This window comes from Meles meles, chromosome 5 (genome assembly GCF_922984935.1).
Source record: "Meles meles chromosome 5, mMelMel3.1 paternal haplotype, whole genome shotgun sequence".
NCBI lineage: Eukaryota > Metazoa > Chordata > Mammalia > Carnivora > Mustelidae > Meles > Meles meles.
In genome coordinates, this window is record NC_060070.1 from 54,478,499 (window position 1) to 54,493,794 (window position 15,296).

Here is a 15,296-nt window from a genome sequence, read left to right on the forward strand (position 1 = left end):
TTGCAGAATTATCATCAAAAGACGCCCAGGGCTTGGATGGAAGTAAATGACAGTGGGGATCATTAGGGATGGCCTTAAGATATAAAAGAGATATAATATTTATAGGATTTACATCAAAAGTACTTCATTTCCAACGTTTGGTATACTTAAAAATTATCTCATTATGGAAAGAACATAACATGAGATCTACCCGCTTAACAAATTTTTAAGTGTACAATACAGTATTATTAAATATGGCCAGTCACTTTTTAACTTGACTATCTTGTTGTCAGTTACCTCAATTTTCTACCATGAATCTTTCTCATCAGTTTTGCCTATTCCTGTTAAAGGTATTATCTGTAATTATGCAGACCGAAAGCTTCAAAGTAATTTTTTTCTATTTCTCTCTCCCTTTTTCCTAGTGAGTGAACAGTCACAAAGCCCATACCAGTTGCCTTTGACAAAATCCTCACAATTCATCCCATCCTTCCCATCCCCAATGTCTTCCCTATAGGTATTTTAAGTGTAAGTCTTCTTGCTCAGAAGGCTCTCGGCAGGCTGTCCTGACTGAGTCACACAGTTTTACCTTGTTTCTCCATCTAATCCTCAGCTAAACCAAAGCTGTAACTGAATTTTAAGAGAATGCAAAGCATGGACTGTGTATTGCTGTTGGATCCACTTTAACTAAGAGAGGGGAACAATTTAAGAAGTGATAGAAGGGGAAGGAGAGAGCTTAAGGGACAAAGGAAAGGAGGGGGGAATAATCACAGCTAGGAGGACCTGAGAAATGTAGTTTCTTGGAAGCCAAATTCCTGCGCTGGTCACAGAATTTCCTACTCATGAGAAAGCCTTCGATTTTTCTCTGGTTGAAACATTAGTACCTCAGGTTTTACTACCAAAGACAAGTAACAGACATGAAAATATTTACAGATTCAACACAAAAAGTACTGGACAGACTTTTCAGATGTCTACTCTCTAGTTCTTACATTTATTTTTGTGTTTTTGACATCCACGTATCGAGTCTATACATCAGTCACTTTACTTCTACTATTTTGAATTTGAGAACAGTCCTGTGAGGTAGGTGTTAACATCCTTCTCTTTATAAGTAGAAAAACTGAGGGTCGGAGATACCTTATGCCTCCATTGTCTGTAATAGCATGGAGGCATAAGGTATTTAAAGAAATTGCTTTAGAAATTTTACCATTTTGGGACACCTGGGTGGCTCAGTTGTTAAGCATCTGCCTTTGGCTCAGGTCATGATCCCGGATCCTGGGATCTAGCTCCTCATAGGGCTCCCTGCTCAGCAGGGTGTCTGCTTCTCCCTCTCCCACTCCCCCTGCTGGTGTTCTCTCTCTCACTGTGTTTCTGTCAAGTAAATAAAATCTTAAAAAAAAAAAAAAAAAGAAAGAAAGAAAGAAATTTTAGCATTTTAAGCCTGGAGTTGAAAGCACTGATGTTTTCAATGAATTCATCTCAGATAGTCTAGTTAAGGTTAAGGAATTTGAAAATATCCCCTAAAGTCTCTCCTACTCTGTAGTTCTATGACATTATTTTAGTTGTTTTGATTTAAGTAAAAAGAAAAGATGATCAAGAAAAAGCCCTTTTCCACACATAAAAACCACACTTAATGAAACAATTATAACATTGCTCTTGTGAATCTGTAGGATTTGAAAACAATCTTTATCTTTTACTGGAGGAATAAAGGGATAATGGATTTTGGAAATTATGTATTTAGTTAATAGACACTTAGACACAAGGGGAGGTTTGTAAAATTAAATTCCAGAAAAAAATCTTAATGACATCACAAGAACATTTCTATAATAATTCTCTAACACCACAAATAGCTTCGATGTTTGTCCAGTCATTTCTTGCACAATGCAATGTGAGACTATTAGTTTCTATTTACTTGGCCAACAGCTAATATAGTCATAAATACAAAATAAATCATTCAGAATAACTAAGGTTGATAAGACAAAATATATTGAAAGAATAAAACATAATTAAAACAAATATGTATTGTTTATAACTTGCTTCTCTGATAAACATACTGATATTAAAATGCATTCTTAGACTACAGAAAGTGAATATGATTATTTCAACTCTGTTTTTACAGGTAACTGAAAATAACTATGAGAAATTGGTGCAAGCTATGAAGGGGAATGGGAGATACAGGCTTCCGGTTATGGAATGAATAAGTCACAGGCATAAAAGGCACAGCATAGGGAATAGAGTCAATGATATTGTAATCGTGTTGGATGGTGGCAGATGGTAGCTACACTTGTGGTGAGCACAACACAATATTCAGAGTTGTTGAGTCACTATGTTGTACACCTAAAATTAATGTAACTTTGTGTGTTGACTCTACTTCAATGAAAGAAATCGGTGCAAGTTAACTGACCAACATAAAGATGGTAAATAGTTACTCTGGAGTCTTTATATTTGTACTTTTTAATGCTATACATAAACACCATAGAGAAAATGTATTTCATACATGTGAAACATAGTAAGTCCTCTGGTGGCCATATTTTTGCATTGATAATAATTCAGATTTCCTCTCTACCTAGTTCTCTTATTTACAAAATCATTTAGGGGCACCTGGGTGGCTCAGTCGGTTAAGAGTCTGCTTTCGGCTCAGGTCATAATTCCAGGGTCCTGGGATATAATCGGGTTCCCTGCTCAGTGGAGAGCCAGCTTCTCCCTCTTCCTCTGCAGCTCTGCCTAGCTGTGCAGTATCTGTGTCTGTGTGTCAAATAAATAAATAAAATCTTTAAAAAATAAAGTCATTTAAAATAAATTAAATTTAAATTAAAACAATTTTTTTCTTCATTTATTTTAAATTCTGTGCTGATTCTTCATAGCTGAAGTTAGTTTATGCAGATCAGCTTTCTATCAGAAAGCTTGTCTTGCTTTGTCGCTAGGTGATCATTGCCTACAAAATTTTAAAAATCCAAAGTTCTTTTTTTTTTTTTAAGATTTTATTTATTTGACAGAGAGAGAGTAGGCAGAGAGGCAGGCAGAGAGAGAGGAGGAAGCAGGCTCCCTGCTGAGCAGAGAGTCCGAGGCAGGGCTCCATCCCAGGACCCTGGGATCATGACCTGAGCCCAAGACGGAGGCTTTAACCCATCGAGCCACCCTCGATGGCGGCCCTCCCAAGTTCTTTTTTCCTGCACCCACCCTTTCATTTAAAATAAAATGATCCTTTAAAGTAATAAGATGCAGAAGTGAGAAGCAAGGATCCCAGAGCCCTACTGCCTAAATTTGAATGTGATCAGTGCCACTTCCTGACGGTGGGCCCCATGCTAGTACCGTCTCTCACGTTCCTTATGAGGATGGCAGTAGCAGTACGTGTCTCACAGGATTGCTATGAAGAAACAATAAACGCATTACACACATAGTGCCTGGAATACAGAAAACACTATTTAAATAGTCTTTTGTTATTGCACAACCTAAGTGTTACCCAATGGTTGTTATTGAAGTGTAATATATCTGCAGAAAGACACGCATAAGAGTTCAACTTACTGAAATGTAATGGGCTGACCAAGCCTGTGTAAACAGCACATAAATCATGAAACAGAAACTAGTACCTGAAAAGTACGGAAACTAGTCCTCTTTATACCCACTCTGGTCACTACCCCTCTCTAAGGGTAATCAGTATTCTGACTTCTGATTAGTTTCGTTAATACTACCTGCTAAGCCTCGATATTGCAGCAGTTAATAGGTATTTACTGTAATAACATTTCATTTTTTAAAAAATATTTTATTTATTTATTTGACAGAGAAAGATAGAGAGGGAACACAAGTAGGGGGAGTGGGAGAGAGAGAAGCAAGCTCCCCGCTGAGCAGGGAGCCTGATGTGGGGCTTGATCCCAGGACCCCGGGATCATGACCTGAGCCAAAGGCAGATGCTCAACAACTGAGCCACCCAGGTGCTCCTAGCATTTCATTTTTTATTTAATATCCAAGACAAACCTACTTGCTGATGAAGCTTTTAATATGTATAACAATAAATATACACAAATGTAATATATTACATATATAATATAATAATAACATACAATATTTTAATATATTTTGTTTCCTAGATTGAAAAAGCTCCTTGAACAAGAAAAGGCTTACCAAGCCCGAAAAGAAAAGGAAAATGCTAAGCGGCTCAATAAACTGAGAGATGAGCTTGTGAAACTCAAATCCTTTGCACTCATGCTGGTGGATGAAAGGCAAATGCATATCGAGCAACTTGGCCTCCAGAGCCAGAAAGTACAGGATCTTACTCAGAAACTGAGGGAAGAAGAAGAAAAGCTCAAAGCCGTCACCTCCAAATCCAAAGAAGACAGGCAGAAACTGCTCAAGTTAGAAGTGGATTTTGAACACAAGTCTTCGAGGTTTTCCCAAGAGCATGAAGAGATGAATGCGAAGTTGGCTAATCAAGAGTCTCACAACAGGCAACTTAGGCTCAAGCTGGTCGGCTTAACTCAGAGAATCGAGGAGTTGGAAGAGACCAACAAAAACCTCCAAAAGGCAGAGGAAGAACTTCAGGAATTAAGAGATAAAATTGCCAAAGGGGAATGTGGCAACTCTAGCCTGATGGCGGAAGTGGAAAATCTCCGGAAACGTGTGCTCGAAATGGAGGGTAAAGACGAGGAGATCACCAAAACAGAAACCCAGTGCCGGGAACTGCGGAAGAAGCTGCAGGAGGAGGAACACCATAGCCGGGAGCTCAAACTGGAAGTGGAAAAGTTACAGAAGAGAATGTCTGAGCTGGAGAAGCTGGAGGAAGCATTTAGCAAGAGTAAATCTGAGTGCAGCCAGCTACATGTAAATCTGGAGAAAGAGAAGAACTTAACCAAGGACCTGTTGAATGAACTGGAGGTGGTCAAGAGTCGAGTTAAAGAACTGGAATGTTCTGAAAGTCGATTGGAAAAGGCTGAATTAAGTCTCAAAGATGATCTTACAAAGTTGAAGTCATTCACTGTGATGCTGGTTGATGAAAGGAAAAATATGATGGAAAAAATAAAGCAAGAGGAGAGAAAAGTAGATGGACTCAATAAAAATTTCAAGGTGGAACAAGGAAAGGTTATGGATGTAACTGAGAAACTAATTGAAGAAAGCAAGAAGCTTTTGAAACTGAAATCTGAAATGGAGGAAAAGGTATACAATTTGACGAAAGAAAGAGATGAGTTAATAGGTAAACTGAAGAGTGAAGAAGAAAAATCCTCTGAATTAAGCTGCAGTGTTGACTTATTAAAGAAGAGACTTGATGGGATAGAGGAAGTGGAAAGAGAAATAACAAGAGGAAGGTCTTGGAAAGGGTCTGAGCTCACCTGCCCAGAAGATAACAAGATAAAGGAGCTGACGCTGGAAATTGAGAGATTGAAGAAACGCCTCCAACAGCTGGAGGTGGTTGAGGGGGATTTGATGAAGACAGAGGATGAGTACGATCAGCTGGAGCAGAAATTTAGAACTGAGCAGGACAAGGCCAATTTCCTCTCTCAACAACTGGAGGAGATAAAGCACCAGATTGCCAAGAATAAGGCAATCGAGAAAGGTGAGGTGGTGAGTCAGGAAGCAGAGCTGAGACACAGGTTTCGGTTAGAAGAAGCTAAAAGCCGAGACCTAAAAGCTGAAGTCCAAGCTCTTAAAGAGAAGATCCATGAATTAATGAACAAAGAAGATCAGCTTTCTCAATTGCAAGTGGATTATTCTGTCCTTCAACAAAGGTTTATGGAAGAAGAAAATAAGAACAAAAACATGGGGCAGGAGGTCCTCAATCTGACCAAAGAGTTGGAGCTTTCTAAACGGTATAGCCGAGCTCTTAGACCCAGTATGAATGGAAGAAGAATGGTGGATATTCCAGTGACGTCGACTGGAGTGCAGACGGATGCCTCACTCAGTAGTGAGGCAGCCGAGGAAGAAACACCAGCAGTATTTATACGGAAATCCTTCCAAGAAGAAAATCATATCATGAGTAACCTTCGACAGGTGGGATTAAAGAAACCTATGGAACAATCCTCTGTCCTAGACAGGTATCCTCCAGCAGCAAATGAGCTCACTATGAGAAAGTCTTGGATTCCATGGATGCGAAAAAGGGAAAATGGGCCCCCAATCACTCACGAGAAAGGTCCTCGAACAAATGCCAGTCCAGGGCACCCAGGAGAGCTGGTCCTTTCGCCAAAGCAAGGCCAGCCTCTGCATATTCGAGTGACACCAGACCACGAGAATAGTACTGCTACTTTGGAAATAACCAGCCCGACATCTGAAGAATTTTTTTCTAGTACCACGGTCATTCCTACCTTAGGGAATCAGAAACCAAGGATAACCATTATTCCGTCACCAAATGTTATGTCTCAAAAACCAAAAAGTGGAGATGCTACTCTTGGCACAGAACGAGCCATGTCCCCAGTCACAATTACTACGTTTTCTAGAGAGAAGACCCCAGAAGGCGGAAGAGGTATGTTTGCAGACAGGCCCACATCCCCCATTCAGATAATGACGGTATCTACCTCGGCAGCACCAGCTGAGATGGGAATCTCTCCAGAATCCCAGGAAATGCCCATGGGAAGGACTGTCCTCAAAGTCACCCCAGAAAAACAGACTGCTCCAACTCCACTACGGAAATATAACTCCAATGCCAATATCATAACCACAGAAGACAATAAAATTCACATTCATTTAGGTTCTCAGTTTAAACGATCCCCTGGGACTTCGGCTGAAGGAGCGAGTCCAGTCATTACTGTCCGACCTGTCAATGTGACAGCTGAAAAGGAGGTTTCCACTGGCACTGTCCTTCGCTCTCCTAGGAACCATCTCTCATCTAGACCTGGCGCGAGCAAGGTGACGAGCACTATCACCATAACACCGGTCACAACTTCATCTACTCGAGGAACCCAGTCAGTGGTGAGTAGAAGACGCTCTAAATTGTAGGCCCAGGGAAGGCGAAGTGAGTCGTGGGAATCACCCAGGGCCCAAAATGAAACCAAAGCACATGCCTGTAGCTCTGAGTCCACTAGCAGATATTTCCTAGAGGACAAGCTACACCAAAGAAATGAAAATAAAAAGTGGCCTAATATTTTAATAAATTGAACTAATTTGGGGTGAAATTTTCTTTTTTCATGTAAATTATGGAGGCCTCCCGAATTCTTGCAAAGATGGCCTCTTCATAATGTCAGCATATGGTAATAATCAGATTTAAAGTTTAATTTTTTAATTTAAAATAATTTTCAAGATGAAGACTGAGAGAGATGGTCAATATGCAGGAAGAATGAAAGCTGCCTGTTGGCTTACATTTCTTTTTGTTTTTTAAAGATTTTATTTATTTATTTGACAGATATCATAAGTAGGCAGAGAGAGAGAGGGAAGCAGGCTCCCTGCTGAGCAGAGAGCCAGATGTGGGGCTGGATCCCAGGACGCTGGGATCATGACCTGAGCTGAAGGCAGAGGCTTTAACCCACTGAGCCACCCAGGCACCCCTTCTTGGCTTACATTTCTATACCTAAAATATTCAATATGTGGTTGTGAATGGCCGTAGTCATATTTTATTCCAAAAATAACATTAAAGTATTTTACTATTAAAACCTATTTTAATAGTATAAAATAAGTGAGCTTATATGTCTAAATGCTACATTTTATTAATAGCATCTTGCAGAGAGCAAGTGCTGGATAAATATTTATTTAATAACCAACTGGCAACCTAAATGAATGATTACAAAGTGTGCCCAAAGTATAAAAACCAGAGCTTTAAAATAAATTCTAGTTTTAAAAATACCTCCAGTGATTGTCTTCATTTACTTGGGACAAATTGGTAAATTAAATTATAAAAGAATGTATACTATTTAGATTTTAATTGAAACCAGTAGACTAGAAATTATGATTCTTAGACTCTGAACAAATTCTGTAGCATTCATTAGACACTCTTAAAGACAGGAAGCTTCTTATTTAAGTATAGAAACTGTGGTTTATTTTCCCATACCCACAGTATAATTTACTTAAATTTTCTGTGTACAAACATAGATTTAAGACAAACTTCAAAGTGTGAGTTACTAATTGCTTTGCTAGTAAAGCTTTTCGTTATTGGCCCAAAGGTGCTGAAGAGCATTCAGAATTGCTCACACTTCTCAAATGGTTCAGTATAATACTGCTTTTTAAGCGACATAAAGCATAATTTGGTATGCGTGGTTACTTCTAATGATTTTTATAAAAAGATGGTGGAGGTGTAAGTTGTAACTTAGAGCAGATTTTCTGCTGAGGGGCGCCTGGGTGGCTCAGTTGGTTAAAGCCTCTGCCTTTCGCTCGGGTCATGATCCCAGGGTCCTGGGATCGAGCCCCGCATCGGGCTCTCTGCTTGGCAGGGAGCCTGCTTCCTCCTCTCTCTCTCTGCCTGCCTCGCTCCCTACTTGTGATCTCTATCTGCCAAATATATAAATAAAATCTTAAAAAAAAAAAAAAAAAAAAGATTTTCTGCTGAAACATCTTATTCCCACCTTAAGGGTCAGATCAAAATAGATTTACTTTAGTAACATTTTTCACTACTGATCAAACCCCATATACAACCAAGACTTCAAATAAGATTTGTAAGGTCTAAAGGATGGCCACTTACTTCAGATATATCAGATTCCATAAAGTCAAGGATGACAAAAAGTTTAGGACATGTTTCTTAGAAATTGAATAGTGAGGCTAATTCATTTGTGCATTTATTCATTCAACATTTATTGTTTAGCTACACTCTGGGCACTGGGTTTGGTGCTGACTGCAAAAAGGTCCTGTAGAATTTCCCACCTTAGCAGGAGAGGCAGGATTGGAACCTACGCAGTTTGAACCTACCCTCCAGTGGTCCTATGATAGAGGTGTGTACAAAGGAACCCCTCAGACAAGGCTTCCCAGAGGAGGAAGTTTTCATAGATAAGGTGAGATTTTTTTTTGAGGAAGAAAGCAGAAGGAGTATGTAGAGAGAACAGTCTGTGCAAAGGTATGCAATGTGAAGGAGCCTGCCATATTTGGGGAATGGTGAGCGTTCCCACGGTGCTGCAGCTGTTAGGTACAGAGACAAAATGCAAGAGCAGAAAATACAGAGGCAAACTGGGGTCAGATATTGAAGAGAGGTGCATGGCTTATTATGCGATTGACCTTTAATCTCATAGGATGGACAAAGGGCACATTGAAAGGGCATTGATGAAAGAAGATTTATGACATGATTTATGTGTTAGAAACATATGTCTGTGAAGTAGTTTAAAACATAAATTGGAGGGCACAGAGGCTGAGGGTGGGGACACTGTTGCGATTTTTTAGGTTAGAGATGGGGTAGGCTTGAACTGTGGTAGTGAAAATGAGGACAGAGATGTATTGAAGATAGGATCAAAGAGTTCATGACAACCTGCATCTAGAGAGTGGCTCTGGGGTTTCTGGCATGGCCGTATGGGTAGATAGGATGAGAAACATAGAGGGACTACTGTTTGGGGAGAGGATAAGTCATGTCCGGGGCATTTATTTATTTTATTTTATTTTTTTTAAGATTTTATTTATTTATTTGACAGATAGAGATCACAAGTAGGCAGAGAGGCAGGTAGAGAGAGAGAGAGAGAGAGAGAGGAGGAAGCAGGCTCCCTGCTGAGCAGAGAGCCCGATGCGGGGCTCAATCCCAGGACCCTGGGATCATGACCTGAGCTGAAGGCAGAGGCTTTAACCCACTGAGCCACCCAGGCGCCCCTGTCCGGGGCATTTATATTTGAGATGCCTGAGAGACAGTGGAGATGTCTGGCAAGTAGCTGGAAATACACATGTGTATTCCAGAAGATCACTGAAGGCTCGAGGTCCTGGGACTCAGCAACACATGGGGTGACAACTGAGGCCATCCTCAGGGTGAATGTGGAAAACAAAAAGAGAGCTGAGAAGGGAGCATGGTAGCATGGTGACACCCACTTTTAGAAGAAAGGCAAAGTAGAACAAGGAGCCAACAAGAGATTGAATAGGAGTCATCAGAGACAGAAGGCAAATGGGTGAGACTCCAGTTAGAATGTGTTGCAGCCAGAGAGTTTTAGGAGAACTTCAAGAAGAAGGGTACGGCCAGCAGTTGACAGGAAAAATGAGAAGAGTCTGGCATCGTTAAGAGGCGAAAGGAGAGCTGCTTCCTCTAAAGAAAGTAGAGATAATTTACGGGACAGTGGGAGTAAAGTTGCCTGAGTTGATGCCAGGTGGTTGTGTTTTCTCTGTGAAATAGGAGTTAAGGTCACTTCCGGAAGGGGAGAGGAAGTAGGTCAAGGGCCAGAGAAGAGAAGGGAATCTGGCTCAGATGTTTCAGGACAGGTAAGAGGAGGCCATCAAAATGGATGAGATCCTGACTCCCAAGTTTTAACAATGTTATCTAGAGAGGTGTCCTCCGTGGGCTTTCTGTCCACTGATGATGTTCAGACTGATGGCAAATCCAAGCGGAAACTCACCAACATCTCCCTTGTGTCTCTATTTTCTCTCTTACAGTCAGGACAAGACGGGTCATCCCAGCGACCTACACCCACCCGCATTCCTATGTCAAAAGGTATGAAAGCAGGAAAGCCAGTAGTGGCAGCTCCAGGAGCAGGAAATCTGACCAAATTCGAGCCTCGAGCTGAGACTCAGTCTATGAAAATAGAGCTGAAGAAATCTGCAGCCGGCAGCGCTACCTCTCTTGGAGGGGGGAAGGGCTGAGGGCAGTGGCTGAGGGGGTATGTTGTGCAGACGCTACCGCTGCCTTGAACGCGGATCTTCGTCTGCTTGTGCCAACTCTTTACATGTACTAACTGCAGTTTTAAATATCTTGTTTATAAAACAATCCACTAATAGCCTTGTGTCTTTCCTATTTTGTACATGTGTTCTGATGCTAGAGAACAGAACTAACTAGCAGAACTACTGCTTCTTTGAGGATGCTGGGCCCGAGGCGGGGCTGACTTCTAGTCCCATTTTTGCTTCTAGAAAGTGGACCCATCAGTTAACCCGCCTGAGCCTCGGTCTCTTTATGTCAGTAAGATATGGGGGCTGGATCTCATCCTCTCCAAAGCCGGATCCCATATTTCCTAATTGAAAATCAAATTTAATAGGCCTTGTTCAACAATAATTGATTTTTCAGAAATTCTATTATGAAATAGGAAATAGTTTAACATTTGTCATTTGCCTCTATTAAATCCTGAATTTGCTTCATGTGCTGGAAAAAACATCTCCTAGCTATCACAGGGCCTGGACCTTTACATTTTAGCAAAAACAAAAGCCTCTGGGATGATTTCAGGAAATAATTTGAATGTGAAATAAAATGGAAATGAAATATGGAATCCTAAAAACAGAGTTTTACTTATTTGTGTGTGTCTGTGTGTATTATAGAGGTTTTGGCCATCTCCAAAACACTTCCAGAATTTTTAGACAATAATTTTAGAACCATTAATGTCAAACTCATGCTCTATTCAAGTGTGCAATTGATTTAAATTGTGGAGCTGTTTGAATAGAGCTGCCAAATGACCCTTCTATCCATTACAACCTCAATAGAGGTTAGGTTGTAATGGATAGAAAATAGAAGAAAGTAATTGTGATACATTAAAGCCAAGAAAAAAAAATGACAACATTCATAACTTAATTGAATTCAAATATTTTCCTCAGTTGAGTGTGGACTTTACTTGCAAATATAGAATGAGTTCATGAGTGTGTGTGTGTGTGTGTGTGTGTGTGGTGTGCTGTGGTGTGGTGTGGTATGGTGTGGTGAATTGAATTATTATTCCTGTCCATTTTACTTATATTTGTATCATTTTCATTAAAATCAAGCATGTTTTAATAAGCATGAAACTGTGAATGCAAAATGCCAGGTGTCTTTGTGAGATTAACCATGTTATTAAAGTAGACATTGTGCTTCCTGGTCAAATAACCACAAATGAGCTCAAGGCTAATAACCCACAACTTTGCATCTGAGGTCTCAAGTAGGCAGCGCCCTTGTCAAAATTTTTAAGCCAACTGAGTAAACTTTGTAAAAATTCAATAACTACAAAGTTGCAGGTTGTTATTTTTCCACTTCTGAATTGTGAGGGTTCCAAGATTATTTGGATAGGCCCTGCCTTTGATATTTGGGGAAAGATAGTTGTATTTTTTTTTCAAAGATGTATGATTTAGCTTTTTATCATCAAATCATCAAGCTTCGTGATAAAGAGGCTCTTCCCTGAGTCGTTTCCATACCGGATTTCCTATCTCTTGTAGAACTTCGACTTCCATTGTATATGGCGGCGGTGGATGCCTCGCAGAATTCATATTCTTTTCCATCAGGTCTCTATTGCCTACAGCTCATCAGTTCTCAGCATATGTGTTAAGAGATGTTGAATAACCCTAGGAAACGTGCTATAATAATTGGATTTCAAGGTAGAAGGAGAGAGACTGGGGAAAAAAAGATTTTATAAAATGTGATTTTGAACAAGTTTAAACAAGAGATCTTTCCATTTCCAATACTGACTTGTCTCTTTTTTAAAGGAAATTTTCCCATTTTGTAAAATACACATCCATCCCTTGGAAAAACAAGGACATTCCCTGTTTTTCACATGCCTCCTTGGCATTGAGAATATTTAGTGTTGCTGGGGTGTAACTCACTGTATGTGAACAAACAGTGTCACAAGAACGAGCCTCTGTCTTCCTTCTGAGTCCACCTGTCATTCTCCAGCGCCTTTTATCATGATTCTTGTCACTGCTGCTGTCTTTGGCTGTTCCCTGCTCACACCACGCTCATGTCGTTTCTGCCTGGAAGTCCACACCGTCTGCAGGGAGAGAGCTCTGAGGGGCTGAGCAGTGCGTGTGCAGGATGCTTATGCATCTGGAAGCTGGAAGAGAGCCACCTACAAAGTACAGCTGCTAAGAAAACTTGGCAGAACAACACATAGTCACTTTCCAGAAATGGTGAAGAGCGGCCATGGCAGTTCTTCTTTGTAATTTTAGAACCAACTCTGTGTTTATTGGATAGTTTTGTTTTAAGCCACATATTAGAAATGAAATCCACTGGGAATAGGAAATGGAAGATTTTTTTATTTTTATTTTTAAAATTTTATTTATTTGTCCGACAGAGATCACAAGTAGGCAGAGAGGCAGGCGGGGGGGGGGGGGGGCAGGCTCCCGGTGGAGCAGAGAGCCCGATGTGGGGCTTGATCCCAGGACCTTGGGACCATGACCTGAGCTGAAGGCAGAGACTTTAACTCACTGAGCCACCCAGGTGCCCCAGGAAGTGGAAGATTAACTACATTCTAATTCCAGCTTCTATTTGTCAGGATGTTTTCAAAATGCAGCTTACTGTGCTTTTATAAGAGGGAATGAGATTAAAAGGTTAGAGTCTTCTCCCTGTCCTGGGACACAGTCGTGTAGTGAAAGGGCTCACCAGGGCTGTGGTGGACAGCTGCTGCTCAGGTCCCACCCGAGATGGAAGGGAGTGCCATTTCTGTAGATTTCAATGGAATGGCTCCCCCTGGGGATGTGCAGAGCACAATCTACCCAGCTACAGAGGAGGACCTGGGCTTCTCCTCCAGAGAATAATTTTCATGGGTTGACTACTTCAGCACACTGCGAGGGAGGCCATTTAGCATGCGTGGTACGAGAAATGTTCCTGTGTGGGACATGACCCTAAGGCTGTTTATCATTTCTTAAAAATGACCTTCCTGTCTGGGTCACTTGCTTACACAGAGTCCTTCAGTTTCTACTGGCATTCTTACTATGTTTTCAGTGGGCAAGTGAATGGGTGGCTACTAGACTCTAGAGATGTTAGTGTATTCATTAAGGGTAGGTCTTGCTAGATGTCTTACTCGAACGTCTTCAAGAAGGAAGGGAAGGAATGGCTTTGATGTGGGAAGAGTGTAGCTTCAGGGAAGTAAAAACACATCCAAGAATATGAGATGTACAAGATTTGAATTTCTCATTCCCTCATAGATTTGGAACACTGAGGAAAGCATGAGACTTTGCTGATCAGAAAAGCCCCAGGGATATTAGATAAGAAGAATGCATTTACGTGGGAGGCTGGAGGGCAGAGAAAGGAAGAAGTGACCAGATGGGCACAGAGGGGCCTTCCCAGCAAACAGGAACACACAATCTCAAAATTTCCTCAACCCAGATGAAGTTCATTGTTTCCCTCCGACCTCCTCCTCCAGGGTCTCATGATTAGTTATGTCCTTATCCTCGGCTGTTTCAATTTCTCCCTTTTATCTGCTACTTGCACACAGGATATAAATATACTCTGGATTCTTCCATTTGAGCACAGTTCCTTGATCAGCTGTGCAGTCCTCTATAACAGGTGCTGCCCGGATAAGCCAGGGACAGAACACTCGACCTTTTCTGCCTCTACTTCCACATTTCCATTTATTCTTAAACTTACTTTTAAAATTGTTATTAAAGTCATTCATATATGGAGTTAAACTATCAACCAGCAAAAAAGAAAACGAAAACAGCTGTTTCTGATCTCACCCTTCTTTTCCCTCAGTCTGACTCCCTGGAGAAAATCATTCCTAACCCTTAACTCTTTCTTCTGGTATTTGTCTACATATTTCCAAATTTTTTTTATCTTTCAATTATTTTTATTTTATCTTTCAATTATTTTTCAATCTTTATCGATCATTATGGGTTTTTAAAAAAATATCTTATATATTTATTTGAGACAGAGAGAGAGGGAGAGTGAGAGTTGAGGGGAGGGACAGGGAAAGGGAGAAGCAGAGCAGGAAGTCTGACCCAGGGCTCTATCCACAGGGCTCAGTCCCAGAACCCTAAGGTTATGACCTAAGCCAAAGGCAGACACTTAACCAAGTGAGCCACCCAGGTACCCTTTTCCATTATGTCTTGACAGTTGAAGAAATTTAAATATTTTTCCCTGTTGGGGTGCCTGGATGGCTCAGATGGTGGAGTTCACAACTCTTAAATTTTTTTTTAAAAGATTTTATTTATTTATTTGACAGACAGAGACCACAAGCAGGCAGAGAAGCAGGCAGAGAGCGGGAGGGTGGGGGCGGGGGGAGGCAGGATCCCTGCTGAGCAGAGAGCCAATGCGGGGCTTGATCCCAGGACACTAGGATCATGACCTGAGACGAAGGCAGAGGCTTTAACCCACTGAACCACTCAGGTGCCCTGGAGCTCATGACTCTTAATCTTAGGGTTGTGTGCTTGAGGCCACAGAGATAAAATCTTAAAAAAATATTGTTCCTGCTGAGCTAAATAGTATACTATGTTTGTGTTCCCTTCCTCTTACATTTTTCACCCTTCAATAGGATAATTATGTTAATTTTTCATCTGCTTGGTTTTCTATGTATATATCTTTATTTTTTTCCCAAATGCTCCAATAGATCTGCCAAACACTT

The 15,296-nt window shown here is 40.8% G+C and overlaps 1 protein-coding gene across 4 annotated transcripts in view; it reads left to right on the forward strand.

Annotated features, from left to right (window-relative positions):
* FILIP1 (filamin A interacting protein 1) overlaps window positions 1–15,296 on the forward strand; it is a 190,871-nt gene that overhangs the window by 161,481 nt on the left and 14,094 nt on the right. For 2 of the 4 annotated variants that reach the window (XM_046005740.1, XM_046005739.1), the window contains exons 5-6: window positions 4,062–6,870; window positions 10,444–12,302. In XM_046005740.1, the coding sequence (XP_045861696.1) occupies window positions 4,062–6,870; window positions 10,444–10,650 (3,016 nt within the window). In that variant the 3' untranslated portion in view covers window positions 10,651–12,302. Of the gene's footprint in view, window positions 1–4,061; window positions 6,871–10,443; window positions 12,303–15,296 lie in introns of those variants that run through there. The other 2 variants (XR_006818368.1, XM_046005741.1) reach the window with 2 other exon arrangements.